At 54.6% G+C, this 13,539-nt stretch overlaps 4 protein-coding genes across 4 annotated transcripts; 1 reads left to right on the forward strand and 3 right to left on the reverse strand.

Moving 5' to 3' along the window:
• Nucleotides 1-82: 82 nt before the first annotated feature.
• J3D65DRAFT_610734 (uncharacterized protein) lies at nt 83-5,221 on the reverse strand. Its single transcript, XM_066798832.1, has one exon. It carries the CDS (start codon nt 5,172-5,174, stop codon nt 228-230), a length of 4,947 nt encoding a protein of 1,648 aa, XP_066660017.1. The 5' UTR covers nt 5,175-5,221; the 3' UTR covers nt 83-227.
• A 3,471-nt stretch (nt 5,222-8,692) lies between these two features.
• On the reverse strand, nt 8,693-9,699 carry J3D65DRAFT_643718 (uncharacterized protein; the record flags this gene model as incomplete). Its single annotated transcript, XM_066802102.1, has 2 exons — nt 8,693-9,575; nt 9,656-9,699. The coding sequence occupies 2 exons, from the start codon at nt 9,697-9,699 to the stop codon at nt 8,693-8,695; spliced, it is 927 nt and encodes a 308-aa protein (XP_066660018.1).
• A 243-nt stretch (nt 9,700-9,942) lies between these two features.
• On the forward strand, nt 9,943-12,236 carry J3D65DRAFT_610737 (uncharacterized protein). Its single transcript, XM_066798833.1, has 3 exons — nt 9,943-10,378; nt 10,797-10,895; nt 10,946-12,236. The coding sequence occupies exons 1-3, from the start codon at nt 10,344-10,346 to the stop codon at nt 12,063-12,065; spliced, it is 1,254 nt and encodes a 417-aa protein (XP_066660019.1). The 5' UTR covers nt 9,943-10,343; the 3' UTR covers nt 12,066-12,236.
• Nucleotides 12,171-13,487, reverse strand: J3D65DRAFT_36269 (UreD urease accessory protein-domain-containing protein). Its single transcript, XM_066795656.1, has one exon. It carries the CDS (start codon nt 13,389-13,391, stop codon nt 12,276-12,278), a length of 1,116 nt encoding a protein of 371 aa, XP_066660020.1. The 5' UTR covers nt 13,392-13,487; the 3' UTR covers nt 12,171-12,275.
• Between the last annotated feature and the right edge of the window lie 52 nt (nt 13,488-13,539).

The raw sequence follows: 13,539 nt of genomic DNA on the forward strand, positions 1-13,539 counted from the left end.
GGTACGGTCCGCTCGGCTATTCATGCATTTTCCGATCGACTTTCGAATCCCGTCACTTCATTCGAAAGACGCTTTCGCTGAGTGCATATTGAAAACTTGATTGATTTGTAGAGCTCGTACCAATATTCTCTCGGAATCCATGCCAATTGCGGTATCACCTCAGGCGACTAATGCTCCCAATACAAGTGTCCTCCCAAAGGCCCATCCCACATCACCCTGCGTCGTCCTCACGCCGTCTGCACCATCGCTTCCGTTCCCAAGGCACACCACCACCACTCGCCCAATCGCCATCCCCTAGTTGCCTCGTCTTCTTCCAATCCCAATCGCATCTCCTCCACAGCCCCAATCTCTTTCAACCACACCAGACATATCTCAAGCTCCCACTCGCCAATCGCCTCCTTCAACGCCTTTCCGATGATATTGGTGCTAATTCCCGGCCGTCCAAAAATGGCGTGCAGCACGCCCGCCACAGTCCTGCACCACCACTCGCGGATCGGCGACAGCTGAATGTCATACCAGAGCGGGATCCAGTCTTCCGATGGAGAGCCTTGTTGAGGCAGCGGCAGCTTTTGCGGCAAATCTTCCATGTCCTTGGACTTGAGCAGCGGGTTGCCGAAGACGTAGTGCTCAGTGGGCACGATGTCCATATCCCAATTCATTCTGCTGCGGTCCATTTGCACCGTCTTGTAGTGGCCTTCGGTGAAGCCGAACTTGGTCAGACGCGGGAAGGGCGCACCCACGGTGTGATTGACCTCCGGGAGCCTTGAAATGACCTTTATGTGTCCGCTATTCAGGAGGTTGACGGTGGCCAGAACTGTACCCTCATTGGCGGCCGAGCGAATAGGATAGCCTTCAGCACCGTTGAGGAAGGCAGTGTCGAGATCGGCTTTGAAGCGCATTGCATCGATCAGGTGCGGTGCTTGGAGCTGGCGCTCGAATGCCTTGGGAAAGTTCTTGTCCATGCCATACTGGCGACCGGGTTTATTACCGCGACCTTTGAACTCATTTTTGAACCACTTGGTCGCCGTCAAATCGTTTGTGGCCTTTTCAATGAGCTTGGCGTTCAGACGACTCAGCTTCTCCTTCGCTGCCGCCGCATTGAACATATGGTCTGGCGCAACAATTGTGGCGCGCACCCAGCTCTTTGCCTTCTCAACCGCAGCTTCCGAGAACCCTCCCCGCTTCGCTGTCGATGTAGGCTTGGCAATGGACGTGAGCGGGATGTAGAACGAGTACTCGTTATAGAGCTCCTTGCGCCTGGCTGCGAGAGTCGCCTCGTTGAATAAGGTTTCTCTAGGCGGGTCCACTCGGTCCACATTCTCTTCGACGATGAACTTTGCATCCAGCACCTCGCGCGAGGCAGGCAGGTCAAAGTTTGGATCAAGTTCTCGGGGCGGCTTGACCGATATGTTCTGCATTGTCCATTCAACGATAGAGGACCAATCGTAGTCATCCGGCTTGTCGTAATTCAGAGAAGGAATGTCGCCACACTCGTAGGCAAGCAAAAAGGCCTTTTGGAAATCCTCAAAAAGCTTGTCCAAGACTTGGGCACAATGAGTCTTCAACCACGTCCAACGGTTGCGGAAAGCGGGCAAATCCCATCGTGGATGCGTGCTGAAAATCCTGCGGATAATCTCCCAACTGGTGGTGTTGTCCAAACCTCCAACAAGAGATTGAACCACAACCATAGCATAGAGCAACTTTTTCGTGTCTGCAGTAGTGATGACGCAGGTGGGGTCCGCAAAGGGGTTGCGATTTGATGTACCGGCAACAATCTTCTTTCTCATTAGAGGCCGGATAGGGCGAGTATCGGGCGCGTTGACCGCTGTCTTGCGTCTGATACGCTTGGCCGGGGGAGGTCCAACAGGGAAAGAAGGATCGAATGAGCCGTCCTCGTCGTCCGCGTCGGACGGAAGATCCAACGGAGGCGGGTCGAGAATCGTGTGGTATTCGCTCCAGTAGTCATCAAAAAGCGGCGTCGAGGTCATGGGTAACTCATCAAAGTGCTTCCCATAGAAGGTGTGGTTGATGAAGTGTTGCTCCTTGACACGATAACCGGCAAACACTGGGTCGAGTTTGAACGATCGTTCCCAATTCTGGATTTCGAGAGTTTCGCGTTCAAACATGCTCAAGTAAGGATTTTCGCGGCGACTATGGTCACGCTCCTTGCCCTTCATCTTGCTCATTTGTTTCAGTTGGGCTAGAGACCATGGCATCACGTTCTCGAATTGGCGCTGATACTCCGCACGCTCGACCTTATCCGAAGATACCCATAGCGATAATCTAGCGTTGCGAGTGACGAAGTACTCGGTGGAAACGGTTCCATTGGTGGAGCAGAATCTTTGATCTGGATCGGTGAGGGTGGTTATATGCTGGATCTCCCAATCTGGATCGTAGGTCTCTGGGCCGACACGGCAGAAACGCCATTTGGCCTTCTTGCGCCCAGATTTTGGCTTTCCGAGGGAAATCGCACCATCGGGAATTCCTGGTCGAGGGCTGGGCGACGGCGCGACGGAAGAAGCGATAGAAGAGATAGATCCTCGACGGCTTTTGGATGACCTCCCACGACGCCTTGGTGTGCCGGGGCTTGAAAAGTCTACACTGTCATCCTCGCTGTAAACCTCGCTTTCTGTGAACTCGCTGTATGCCGCTGGATCTTCAAAGACATATTTGTCGTTCTGAAAAGTCGCAAATGAGCCCCTTCTTTCCGCGGGCAAGAATTGCGGCAACTCGGACATTTCGGGAAGACCATATTCTGAACCAGGACGGTTGTGAAAACTGGTGTCGATGGCTGACCATGGTTTTTCGGCATCTGATCCGGATCGGGGACGAGGCAAACCTGCCAGGCGCATGCGGCCAGTAGCACGGCCACGGAGAGTGCTACCTCTTGATCGGCCGCGAGTGGACCTGGTCGACTTGGGGCCTGCTCTCGGTCCTTTCTGCAAACTACGCTTCAGATCGGCCTCCCGTCTCTTGTGGTCTTCCGCAGAGCGCAGCTGAGTCTCGCGCATCCATTTCGGGAGGCTTTCACGCTGCACTGTAAGTTCCGTCTCTCTCTCATATCGCTCGCCATACCAAGAGTTGCCCAACTCATCCTCGTAGTGCTTCATTTCTGGGGGCCAATAGACTCGTGGCATTGCCTCAATGACCTTGCGCTGCGTCTCAAGGACAAGCGGGGACTTAGGATCAATGTTCGGCAGAGTGAGAATGTGACGGGACACCATTACTCCTTTCTTGTCTTTGAAGGTGTAGGTAAGTCTTCTGACTTTACCAGTCTCAGTGGCATTCTTAATGGTCCTTTTGACAGTGTCACGATCGACGAGCCGATCAGATCCGTGTTCCTTTTTCCAAAGCCCAATAAATGGCCTCTGGATCTCAAAATCTCCAGGGAAGACACCATTGCACTTCTCAAGGATATCGATGAGAAGTTTAGAACGGTTGAAGTTCAAGATGCCACCACTGCCGAGCTTAACGCCTTGTTTTCGCCCCTGTTGCCACCTGCCCTTTTTGTGTTTGATAGGGACCTCAGAGGGATTAGGATTGATGAATGGTTCGTTAGTCGCACGTTCCTTGCCTTTGCGAAGTGTAGGTCCTGTCCATTTCGACTCCTGCTCAACAGGCGTTGGCTCTTCAAGGATAGGCTCAGTCGCTTGAGCCAACGCAGTAGCATCGTGACGGACATCTTTTAAGCCTAGCGATTGTTGCGCTTGATCCTGGGCATCCAAATTCTCTTGAACCATCGGAGCATCCTGCATCTCGCTGTGACCATCATGACCCGCGCTTTGACCGTCATCGTTATCCTGTTGGCCCGGCCTTACGGGAGACGCGCTGGGAACACTTTGCGACTCTTTTTGGTTTGTTGCTGGTTCTTGAACTGCCGTCTGAAAATCCGAAGTGACTTGAGGTGCTTGAGCGGCTTCGTGTCCCTGCGCTGAGCTTGGGGATGTCATTTCTCCGTCTTGAGGGCGGCTAGCTGTGTCATGCCTAGATGAATCGCCTTGTTTGGGAGAAGTGGCGAGTCCGGCCAGACCAGGCGTTTGAACCGGTGTTGTCTTTGATGTGATCGTATTCTGAACACCTGTCTGTGCGTACGGACTCTTGTAAGCGCTTGGGCTGCCCGACGAGTTTGGTCTCAACGAATCGTAGAGACCTTGGTGGCGCGTAGCACCCCTTTCTGGCGTTGAATAGGGACTTTGATAGGATACAGCTCTCGAATTTTCGCGACTGAAGTACTTCTCTAGACCCGTTTGGTTTTGCTGTACAGGAACAAAAGACGGCTTAGGCTGGCCTGGCTGTTCTTGGTTACAGGGGTGAGGCGCATCTGTCGACGAAGCGGGCACTGTCTCTTTTTCAGCGTTTGCAGGGGTTTGCGATTCTGTTTGACTTGGCGCATCATCAGAGACTGGCTGTGCTGGAGTGTCATCCTTGGATTTCTTCGCTGATTTTCGAGGGCGAGCGGGCGTTTCGGGGTTCTTCCTAGGTCTTCCTCTTTTCCTTGCCGTCGGCGTGTCTTTTGTTGGGGCACCAGTCTTTTTCAACAGATCGGGCTTCTTCTCGGGGCCTATGGACGCTGCCGGACCGGAAGAAAGTCTTTCATATACCGATGGCAATCGTTCGGGGGCATCAGAGGGCATTTCGTCCAGAAGTGGGAAAATGGGCGGCAATCCTTGAGGATGAGAAACACTGGCTTGCAAAGCGCTGGAGTCGGTTGGAGTAGACTCCTTCCCTTCGCCGCTGAAATCTGGGCTCGCGTTGTTGCCATGATTTTCGAGCATCATCGAGGGCTTACTAGATGACATATTCTCGACGTTTCGAGCACTTTTGACCTCCTTGTCCAGTGCTGTGCCATCGCCAGAAGATTCAGCTGCAGAGTACAACTTTGGCCTTTTCGAGGACTGATGCGGTCGAGGACTTGGGGGAGGAGAATCTCCAGCAAAGTTGCTTGACGGCGCCGGAGCCCTGGCCCTTGCTGCTGCGACTTTCCGGGAGAATTCAGAAGAGCTCAAGTCGATGTGTCTTAGAGCAGGAAGCACAATGACTGCCACTAATGCCTTTTTGGGGCGACCTCTTTTCAACGGATCCCGAGGCTTTTGTGATCCAGGAGGGTTGATGTACAGTCCGGGTTGGGATGTGTTGCCCGTCCCATGCAAAGCCTGTTCTTCCTCGTCGATCATTCTCTGCAGGATGATTTCAGCTCTTTCCGAAATCGCAAATGAGTCAATGCCCATGATTTCGAGCTCCTGCTCGCGTCTTTTTGCCTCTTCTGCCTGTCTCATCTTCTCGGCTTCAAGACGGAGCTTGTGGCGTTGGCGACCTGTCAACTTTGGTCCATCTTGAGTCTCCTGTACTTCATTGCCGGTCTGAGATTCTGTATCAGCACCTGCGGTGTTCGCATTTGCTGAGCTTGGAGATGCATCTGCTGTGACGGAATTTTGATCCGCGATGGATTTGTCCGAGGATGCCAGCGGGTCGTCGAGACCAAGGCCCATGGCTTTCTTCCCTTCCTCCCATAGTTCTAGAAGGGCTGCCTTTTCGGCCTTGGCTTTCAGTCGGTATTTCTTCCCGGCATTGATTGTTGGAGGAGAAGCCGGGCTGGATTCCGGACTTGCCTTGAACGCGTTGGCCTTGGAGCGACGTGGAGTGGATGGAAATGGCTTTTCAGGAGAAGAATCCTGGACAGCCTCCGCCTCCGCCTCAGCGTTGCCTTGGAGTTCAGGAGTTTGCTGCGAGTCGCGTTGGGCCTGGGCATATGTTGTAGCCTTCTTAAGTAGCGGAGTTCTAGCGGTGGGTTTCTTGGTTCTTGACATAGCCTTGGCTTTTGGCTTTTGCTTTGCCTTTGGGGACTCTGTGAAGCTAGAGTCGCCTTCTTCGTCAGAATCAACGGGCAATTCACGAGCCCCGGCCTTGAATCCATTTGTTATGAATCGTGGTACATAGCCGCGACTTGGAAGAGACTTGAGACCACACTGGAAGATCGCCTTGTTGGAGTCTTCCAAGGTTGCAGTTCCGTCCTGGCCTTGGAACGCAGAGGAATCGATTTGAGGAAACCCCCATTCGTCCATGGGCCCGTAATCTGTCTGAGCTTTCTCCCTGATGTGCTTGCCACCTTTGGCACGCGGTTTGACCTTGCTGACATTGGGGTTGATTGGTTGTGTCACTACGACCTCCCATGCGGCCTCGCCTTGGTCGACTGCAAGCTGGAAATTGGCGAATGAGCGGTAAATGTAGTGGATGTATTTGCCGCTGATGCCAGTGTCTCTGACCACAGCAAAGTGTCTCAAGTGACGAGGTTGAGAGATGTGCCAAATGTCGGAAATCCGGCCAAGCATAGAGTCAACCGGGCGTTTGTAGAAAGAACCTAGTGCCCTGCTGCGAATAATAGCTGTCGTAGTGCCCGAAGGACCTGAGTCGTCGATGACGTCCCAGAACAAGTTGGTCAGCGGCCGGTCGGGATCCCATTGCGGGGGCAGCCTCTCAATCTCCTCAACATCGTTATCAGCTGCTAGTGGCGCCTGTCCTGCTCCGTTGCCATCATTGTCATCGTCTTCGGCACTCTCTACGTCATGCTCGGCATCTTCGTCGCCTCCAGCATCTGCCTGCTCGTTCTTAACTCTGTTGGCCGCCCGCATACTCATCGTGACAAACACGACTCGATCACGCGGCGTGGGCTGGCGGGTCAATTTGATGCAACGGTACCACTTTTGTGTGATGACCATGCCCTTGATTTGCGCCTTGACTTTCTTGACTAGACCAAGGCCTTCGAGACGTCGCATTGATCGCCACAAGGACTTCATCTCCCAAGTTTTTGTCTTGATGCCGAGCTTGCTCTTGCAGTCGTCAAACGTGATGATGGTGCACTGTTTCAGAATATCCATGAGGACATCGAAGAAACGGTCGTAGATGAGCAGACCTCCCTCGAAGATTACTTCTCTGACCAGTTCCGGCGGAGAAGTATGGTCGACATCAGGCAGGGCCTTTCTTCGCTCTTGCTGGGCCTTGGCAAACTTTTTGAGGGTGCAGAGACTCGTTCGAGTGCCTTTGGCCAGCACATGGGTTTTTGTAATGTATCCATTTTTCTGCAGATTGTCGGTTCGCCTGGGGACTGAACGTTTGTCCTGGCCGCTGATGCGTGTTATCTCGGGTTGAACAACACCATCCTCGCCGTGGGCAGCGATGATGGAAAGAACGATGAATTCGTGCCTGGGAACCTTCTTCGGGTCCACTCCGTGCCCCGTAATGGCTTGCCACATGCGATCTTCGTTCACAAACAGCCGAGGGGCCTGGGTCTTGGCCTGCGCATCCAAAGAAGCTTCATTTTCAGGAGCACCGGAGGTTGATTCGCCATTTTGTGTCGCTTGCAAGTTCTCGAGACGTTCAAACTCTTCCAAGGTGGGCGGGTTGTCCTCGTGGTAATTTTCAATGCAGATGTCGCGATGCGCAGTCAGCCAGTCCCAAATTTTTTCTTGAAGACGGCGATCAATGTGCGGCGGAGGCCGCGTTGCGCTTGCCTTTCCAGAAGGTCCTGTCTCTTCAGGTTTGGAGTAGAATTTGAGAAGCAAATCCTTAAAATCAGAAGAGTTTGCGCCTAATAATGGTGGCTTGATTAGCAGCTTTCGGATGCGGTGGAGCACAGCGAAGCGAAGAAAAAGGCGGCATCCGAGTTTCGAACGGTCGACCTCACTTGGGCTGGTCGGTACCCATAGCAAGGGACTGGACAAGGGCCTGGGCAAGTGAAACAGATGATTCGCCGCAGATTTTCTGCAGGTTGCGATGCGGATTTGCGGTAGGGTGGTCGCGCAACGTACCTTGCTCACCCCGCAAGGCAATCTCCTCGAGCAAAAACTCCAGCAACTCGTCAAAGCCTCTGGCCATGATGGGCCGCACGGAAAACGACACCAAGAATTAGGGTGGGTCGAAGCGAAGACAGGTCATGAAAGGTGTGGGTGTGGATCGAACTGCGATGGTGATGGTCAAAGGCGGTGGGTGTTGCAGAGCGGGCTGCAGGAGCGCCGATGACTCGCTTAGCCTTCCGACTGGACCCCTTGGCTCGTGCGCCCGCCGCGCTGCCGGTGCGTCTGTGCCCAACAATCTGACGACGTCACTGCAGGTGCGCTGCAGGTGGGCGTGGAAAAAGAAATTTGAGTACTTTTGTTTATTTGAGATTCTGGAGATGGATTCAACCAACATTTCACTGATCTGAATGTGTGTGGACTGCCAACTTAACCTACGGCACTGCTCCACTAAAACTCTTGAGAAATAACTTGCGCCTCCGGCATACCTCTTTTCTCAGAAATACTGTCAAAGCTTATGGCAATTTCGCTGCGTCGTTTTTGTTGCTGGTCTTGTTGACGTGCCGGATGACTGATAGAGTGTTGCAGTCCAAATATTTCAAAGTCTTGGACGTGCCTTTGACGCATCCATGCTGCTACAAAGGATGCTGTGTTTGATCAGGAACGCTCCCCGTGTCTGCGAGGCAGACTATCCTATGTTCACAACACAGCCTTACTTTGTCTCACGTCACATCAAAACGCGATACGTCCCACGGTCTGTGCATTAACCCGCGTCTCAAACCCGACCACTCGAGCTCGTTTATCCGGTTGTAGGCAGAATTTCCCGCCTGTTCCTCCTCAATCAGAAGACTTGTGAGATAGCACTACCATCCTTCATTCGCCGCCCGGATTTACAAAGAATTCTAAACCTTCCTTTTTGCATCCATCATGGCCCTGTAATTCTCAATGATGCTCTTCCGGGTTTCGCCCAGCTCTTCTCTCCTTCTCAAACTACCAGCAGCATTGGGTATATTGTCAACCTGGACCTTTGCGCCGTTCTTGACCTTGAACTTTTCCTTGGGTATAACGGTGAATGTGGGTGGTGCCTGTGCGACGTCGTGGAGACCTTTCGGGGCCTCTCTCTTGGACTTGAGCACAGCCCATGGGTCGTCTTCGTCTCCAACTTCGCCCAGTCTACGCTTGCGTTTCGATTTCTTCCCGGCACCCTGCGCGGCCAGCGGATCCGTCTTGTCTCCAAACATGGCATTGAGCTCGTCGTCCTCTTCTTCCGCTAGCTCCCGCCTTTCCTCCTCCGCATCCCGGAGCTCTTCCTCCTCCTCGCGCCACTTGCTTATCTTCTTCTGAATCTTCTTCTCCAGCCTGGTTTGGGCACCCTTGAAGCCGTCGATGGTCTTTCCCTTGCGCGCAAGGCCAGAGACAGGCAGAGCCCTGTCAACGCGAGCAACAAAGTCGGACATTTTTTCACCTGGCATGATTTTGGGCGCCTCCTCAGTCTTTTTCGGCGGGGGCTGTGGCTGCTCGACGGCGGGCTGGCTACTGTTCAGCTTGCGCTTCTTGCCTCGCGGCGCATCGCCATTGTCTAGTCCCTTGAAGCCCTTGCCAGTTTGCGACAGCTTCATCAAGCGCGCAAACGCCTTTGGGGTGTCATCGGTGCCGTAACCCTCGATGCGCTTGGCTCTCTTTTTGTCGGTTTTCTTTTTCGTCTTGGATGCAAAGTTGTCGCTCAACGTGTTCGACTCGCGGACGGAAAGCGGTTTCGCGCGGGCGCTGGGAGCAAGGTCATAGCTGTCATGGTCGAGCGTGATCAGCAAGCGGCGGGAATAAGGAAGGAGTGGTAGCAGGAAAAGGATTGGCATGGGACTTACGCCGCGTCTTCGACAGGGCCCTTGCGCTTGTGCTTGTGAGGCATGGAGGCGTAGACGGCTAGGTTGGTGTATTCCAGCAACGTGGGAGAACGGTGGGCTGAACGGTCGGAGACGACAAGAATGTCATGCGCGAGCCTCAATGTGAGTGAAAGAAGAAGCGCGCCGGGCCTTTGGCCGAGCCGGAGAGGTGTGGCGGGGGCCCGTGCCACAAAGCTTGGCCTGGCAGGGGCGCGTTGACCAACGAACTGCGCAGCCGGCGAGGCGTGCTGGACCTCATCCTGACGACAACCCATCATGGCATGCGCCCACAGCCAGACATGAGCCCAAGTCGAGGCACGTTGCGACTGACGTTGTGTGTCGCCCGGCGCACCTGATCTTCGTCCTCGCTGCCATGCTGCCCGCCCATCGGCTCGACCGCCAGCAGCTTCAACCGATTTAACACGGCCCGGCGTGCCTCTGATTCTGTCCTGGCCTGGCACCCCACGTCCACTTTGACTCCAAATTCAAGCATTCGACTACCCGGCGCGTGGCTTTTGTTCCATCCACGAGCCGTCTGCTTACACTTGGAAAAAAAAAGCGCAAAGAGGACCATCCGTCGTGCCAGAACAATCTCGGCCCGCCACGACTACCGTCTGGTACAAGCCCTTCGTCCCACGAGCGTCGGACCAACCCTCCAGGGACAAGCTACATGACTTGCGCCTGTCTGTCACGGCTAGAAAGCAGGTGCGTTTCAATCAATTTCTTAAATACCTGACGTCTTTGCTGGCTTCACTCTCTCCGCTGGACCCTTCTGATCTACCGTCCTCGCTCGCTACCATATCCATCTCATCCCTGACCCCCGCCTTGGCCTCTGATTGGTCGTCTCTGGCCATGCCCTCGTCCTCTTAACCCACGGTCCTGACGCTTCTGCCTTGATACCTCCCTTCAACATTACCTCTCCTTCCAAAATGTCTTCCGAGACAAAGATCACCTATGCTGAGACTTTTGTCCACATCAGAGACGAGGGCATGCCGCCTGCTTGGCGAAGGCTCTTCATGTCTGCTCAGGCCCGGCGCAAGTGGGCCGCTGAAGAAGCCGCGCGATGCGAAGACCCGTCAAGCGTTACACTGCTTGGGGAGGTTCCAACTCATAAGTCATACAGGCTCGATCATGGCCCCTGGTCTGCATTCAAGCTGCCGCCATGGGCAAGAACGTCAAGACAAATTGTTATAGGCATTGTCGTCCTTACGCTTTCCTTGTTGTGAGTGCTCCTCTACCGCGCTGGTCAAAACTATTTGCTAATTTGATTAGTGGTGTGGTGCATCTCACAAACGTACTCATCAACCTGGGCCCCCTCCTATGGGACTCTCACATGCCTGGCTTTCTTCCTCATTGGGGAGAGCCAGGATACTACGGCGATGGTCTTGGATATCCGACCAATGTCACCCGAGATGTCCAACCGATTCCGTGTCACTCCCACAACGATTATTGGCGACGAGTGCCCCTTTTCGATGCGCTTCACTACGGCTGCATCGGGGTCGAAGCAGATGTCTGGCTCTTTCCCTCAACCAACCACGCGACCACTGAACCGGAGCTCTATGTTGGCCACAATACTGCTGCACTTACGCCAAACCGCACGTTCCGCAACCTTTATCTCAACCCAATCCTCGACATTCTCGACCGCGCAAATGCTCCCGAAACGTTGCTGGTCTCCAATTCAAGTGCAGCTGTTCCTCGCAACGGCGTGTGGGACGAAGATCCGCGCCAAACGCTCGTCTTGCTAGTCGACTTCAAAACGGATGGCCCTAAACTCTGGCCTGTCGTATCCGAACAGCTAGAAACGCTCCGTTCGCGTGGCTACCTTAGCCACTGGAACGGACACGACTTTGTCGAGGGCCCCGTCACCATCGTAGCCACCGGCAACGCCCCGTTCGATCTCATCATCGCTAACGCGACATACCGCGACATTTTCTTCGACGCGCCACTATCCCTCATGTACGAAGACCCTGACCCAGCGTCTGGGGCGCAGCAGTCCATCGGTGGCGCGGACGACCAAGCGCTAGACACGATTCTTGCCGCATCCGGTCAAGGCAACACTGGACTACCCCCTAACGTCACGGCAGCCACCTTTGATCGCTCCAACTCGTATTACGCCTCGACCCAGTTCAGCAAGACGATCGGACGCTCGCCGATCCTGCGAGGCGGCCGAATGTCTGCCGAGCAGTTGCGGCTGCTCAGAGGCCAGATCAAAGGTTCGCAGAGGAGGGGCTTGAAGTCCAGGTACTGGGGCACGCCGGGCTGGCCTATCGGCGTGCGCAACGTCGTATGGAAGACACTGGTTGCCGAGGGTGCTGACATCCTGAATGTGGATGATCTGCGCGCTGCAACGCAGTGGGACTGGAGTCAGAGACGGCACAGGCCTTGGATATGATTTTTGCTTGAGCCTACAGAGATCAAGGGCGTATCGGTAAAGGGCAGGCTGTCGTTTGTTTTTTTGGTCACTTGAGATACCAGATTCCCCGTTGGGTTTGCAAGATTTCGTAGCGTTTCTCGGGAGTACCCTCACATAGACTCTTTCCAAATTTCATCAAACCCCTCAAAAGTCTCTACAGCTGCACACCTGGGTATCAATGGCCTTGGTTTACTTCAAACACAACAACGCTCCCTCGCCAAACTCCCTTTCAACACTCCCCTCCCTTTTGATCATCCTGCCCAGCCAACTTCGCGCTCCCTCCACAGTCTTTGCCCCGACCTTCACCAACACCGAGCCCCGAACGTTCGCCGCAGTCCACAACACACCGTCATCTGCTTCCTGTCTCAAGCGATCTGCGCGCCATATCTCCTGTTTGGAGAGCTCCGACTGGGAGTCTTCTGGCGCGGCCGCAGCAGCGCCCGAACTCCACGTCTTTGCCCCTATTCGCGGGAGAGCGGCAAACTCGTCCATAAAAAACGCACCCAACGCCACAAAGACCGGGCCACAGAGGACCAGCGTGCCGACGGCCGCAAGCCCATCCATGCGGCCCAAGACGTCGCCGGCGGTAGTGACGCTGCCACCCTCAACGCCATTGTGCAACATTATGTTGTCGCGGACGAGCAAGCGATCCTTTGCCTTCGGCCGAGCGGGCGCATTGTCCTGGGAAGCAGAAGAGGACGGAGTCAGGTAGACCTCGTTGCGCGAGACGTAGCTCCAGAAGCCCCAGTGCTCGCCCCGCGCGCCGCGACCCTCACTCACCCAGTCCAGCGCGCAGAGGCTTGCTGCTGGCTGGTTTGCACTGCCTTCTGCAGACGAGTCGATAGCCAGCCTGTACCTTTGTATCTGAGTAAAGCTGCTTTCGCTAAAGGGTTGCACTGGGTCGGGTAGATAGCAGAGCGCTGCACCGGGCGCAAGATCTACCGTCGTCGTTTGCCCTGCGCGATGCTCCGACGCGGAAGACGGTGCTTTGAAGATCTTGGTACTGCCCTGCGTCAGCAAGACCAGCCGCGTTGTAGGTGCGAGTTTTATGTGAAGGTCGATGGTGTCGCCGGCGACCAGGCCGCCGCCATACGTGAGCAGGAAGACAGTTTGCACGCTCGTTTGGGCATCTTTGTTCGACGAGGCCGTTCCTTGAATGTTGATGGGCTCTGGCGCAATGAGCTTGAGGGGATACTGGTATGAGAGGGTCTTGAGGACGGGAGTGGAGGGTGGGAGTAGAGCTAGATCGATTTCGCCGCGGCCTGGGTGGGAGGTTGAGGGCGCGAAGGGATTGCTGTAGGCCATGGTCTGGACGTTCCTGTGTCAACTCATGATTGTTGATGAGTCGAGAGACAATTCAATGTTTATCTCCAGCCAGGAAGCGCGTTTGGGGGAGCTTTGACAGAGGGGCAGCAGCCCATTGTCCAATGACGCGGGGTAGATAGACGTGGCC

Source organism: Phyllosticta citribraziliensis (genome assembly GCF_038025025.1).
Source record: "Phyllosticta citribraziliensis strain CPC 17464 chromosome Unknown J3D65scaffold_1, whole genome shotgun sequence".
Lineage (NCBI taxonomy): Eukaryota > Fungi > Ascomycota > Dothideomycetes > Botryosphaeriales > Phyllostictaceae > Phyllosticta > Phyllosticta citribraziliensis.

Excerpts from the sequence above, each read along its gene's own strand:
- J3D65DRAFT_36269 (XM_066795656.1), bottom strand. The coding sequence starts at position 13,391 with ATGGCCTACAGCAATCCCTTCGCGCCCTCAACCTCCCACCCAGGCCGC.
- J3D65DRAFT_610737 (XM_066798833.1), top strand. The coding sequence starts at position 10,344 with ATGACTTGCGCCTGTCTGTCACGGCTAGAAAGCAG. Across the intron at positions 10,379-10,796 it reads CTGTCACGGCTAGAAAGCAG|GCTCGATCATGGCCCCTGGT; the intron begins GTGCGTTTCAAT and ends TAAGTCATACAG. Across the intron at positions 10,896-10,945 it reads GTCCTTACGCTTTCCTTGTT|TGGTGTGGTGCATCTCACAA; the intron begins GTGAGTGCTCCT and ends TAATTTGATTAG.
- J3D65DRAFT_610734 (XM_066798832.1), bottom strand. The coding sequence starts at position 5,174 with ATGATCGACGAGGAAGAACAGGCTTTGCATGGGACGGGCAACACATCC.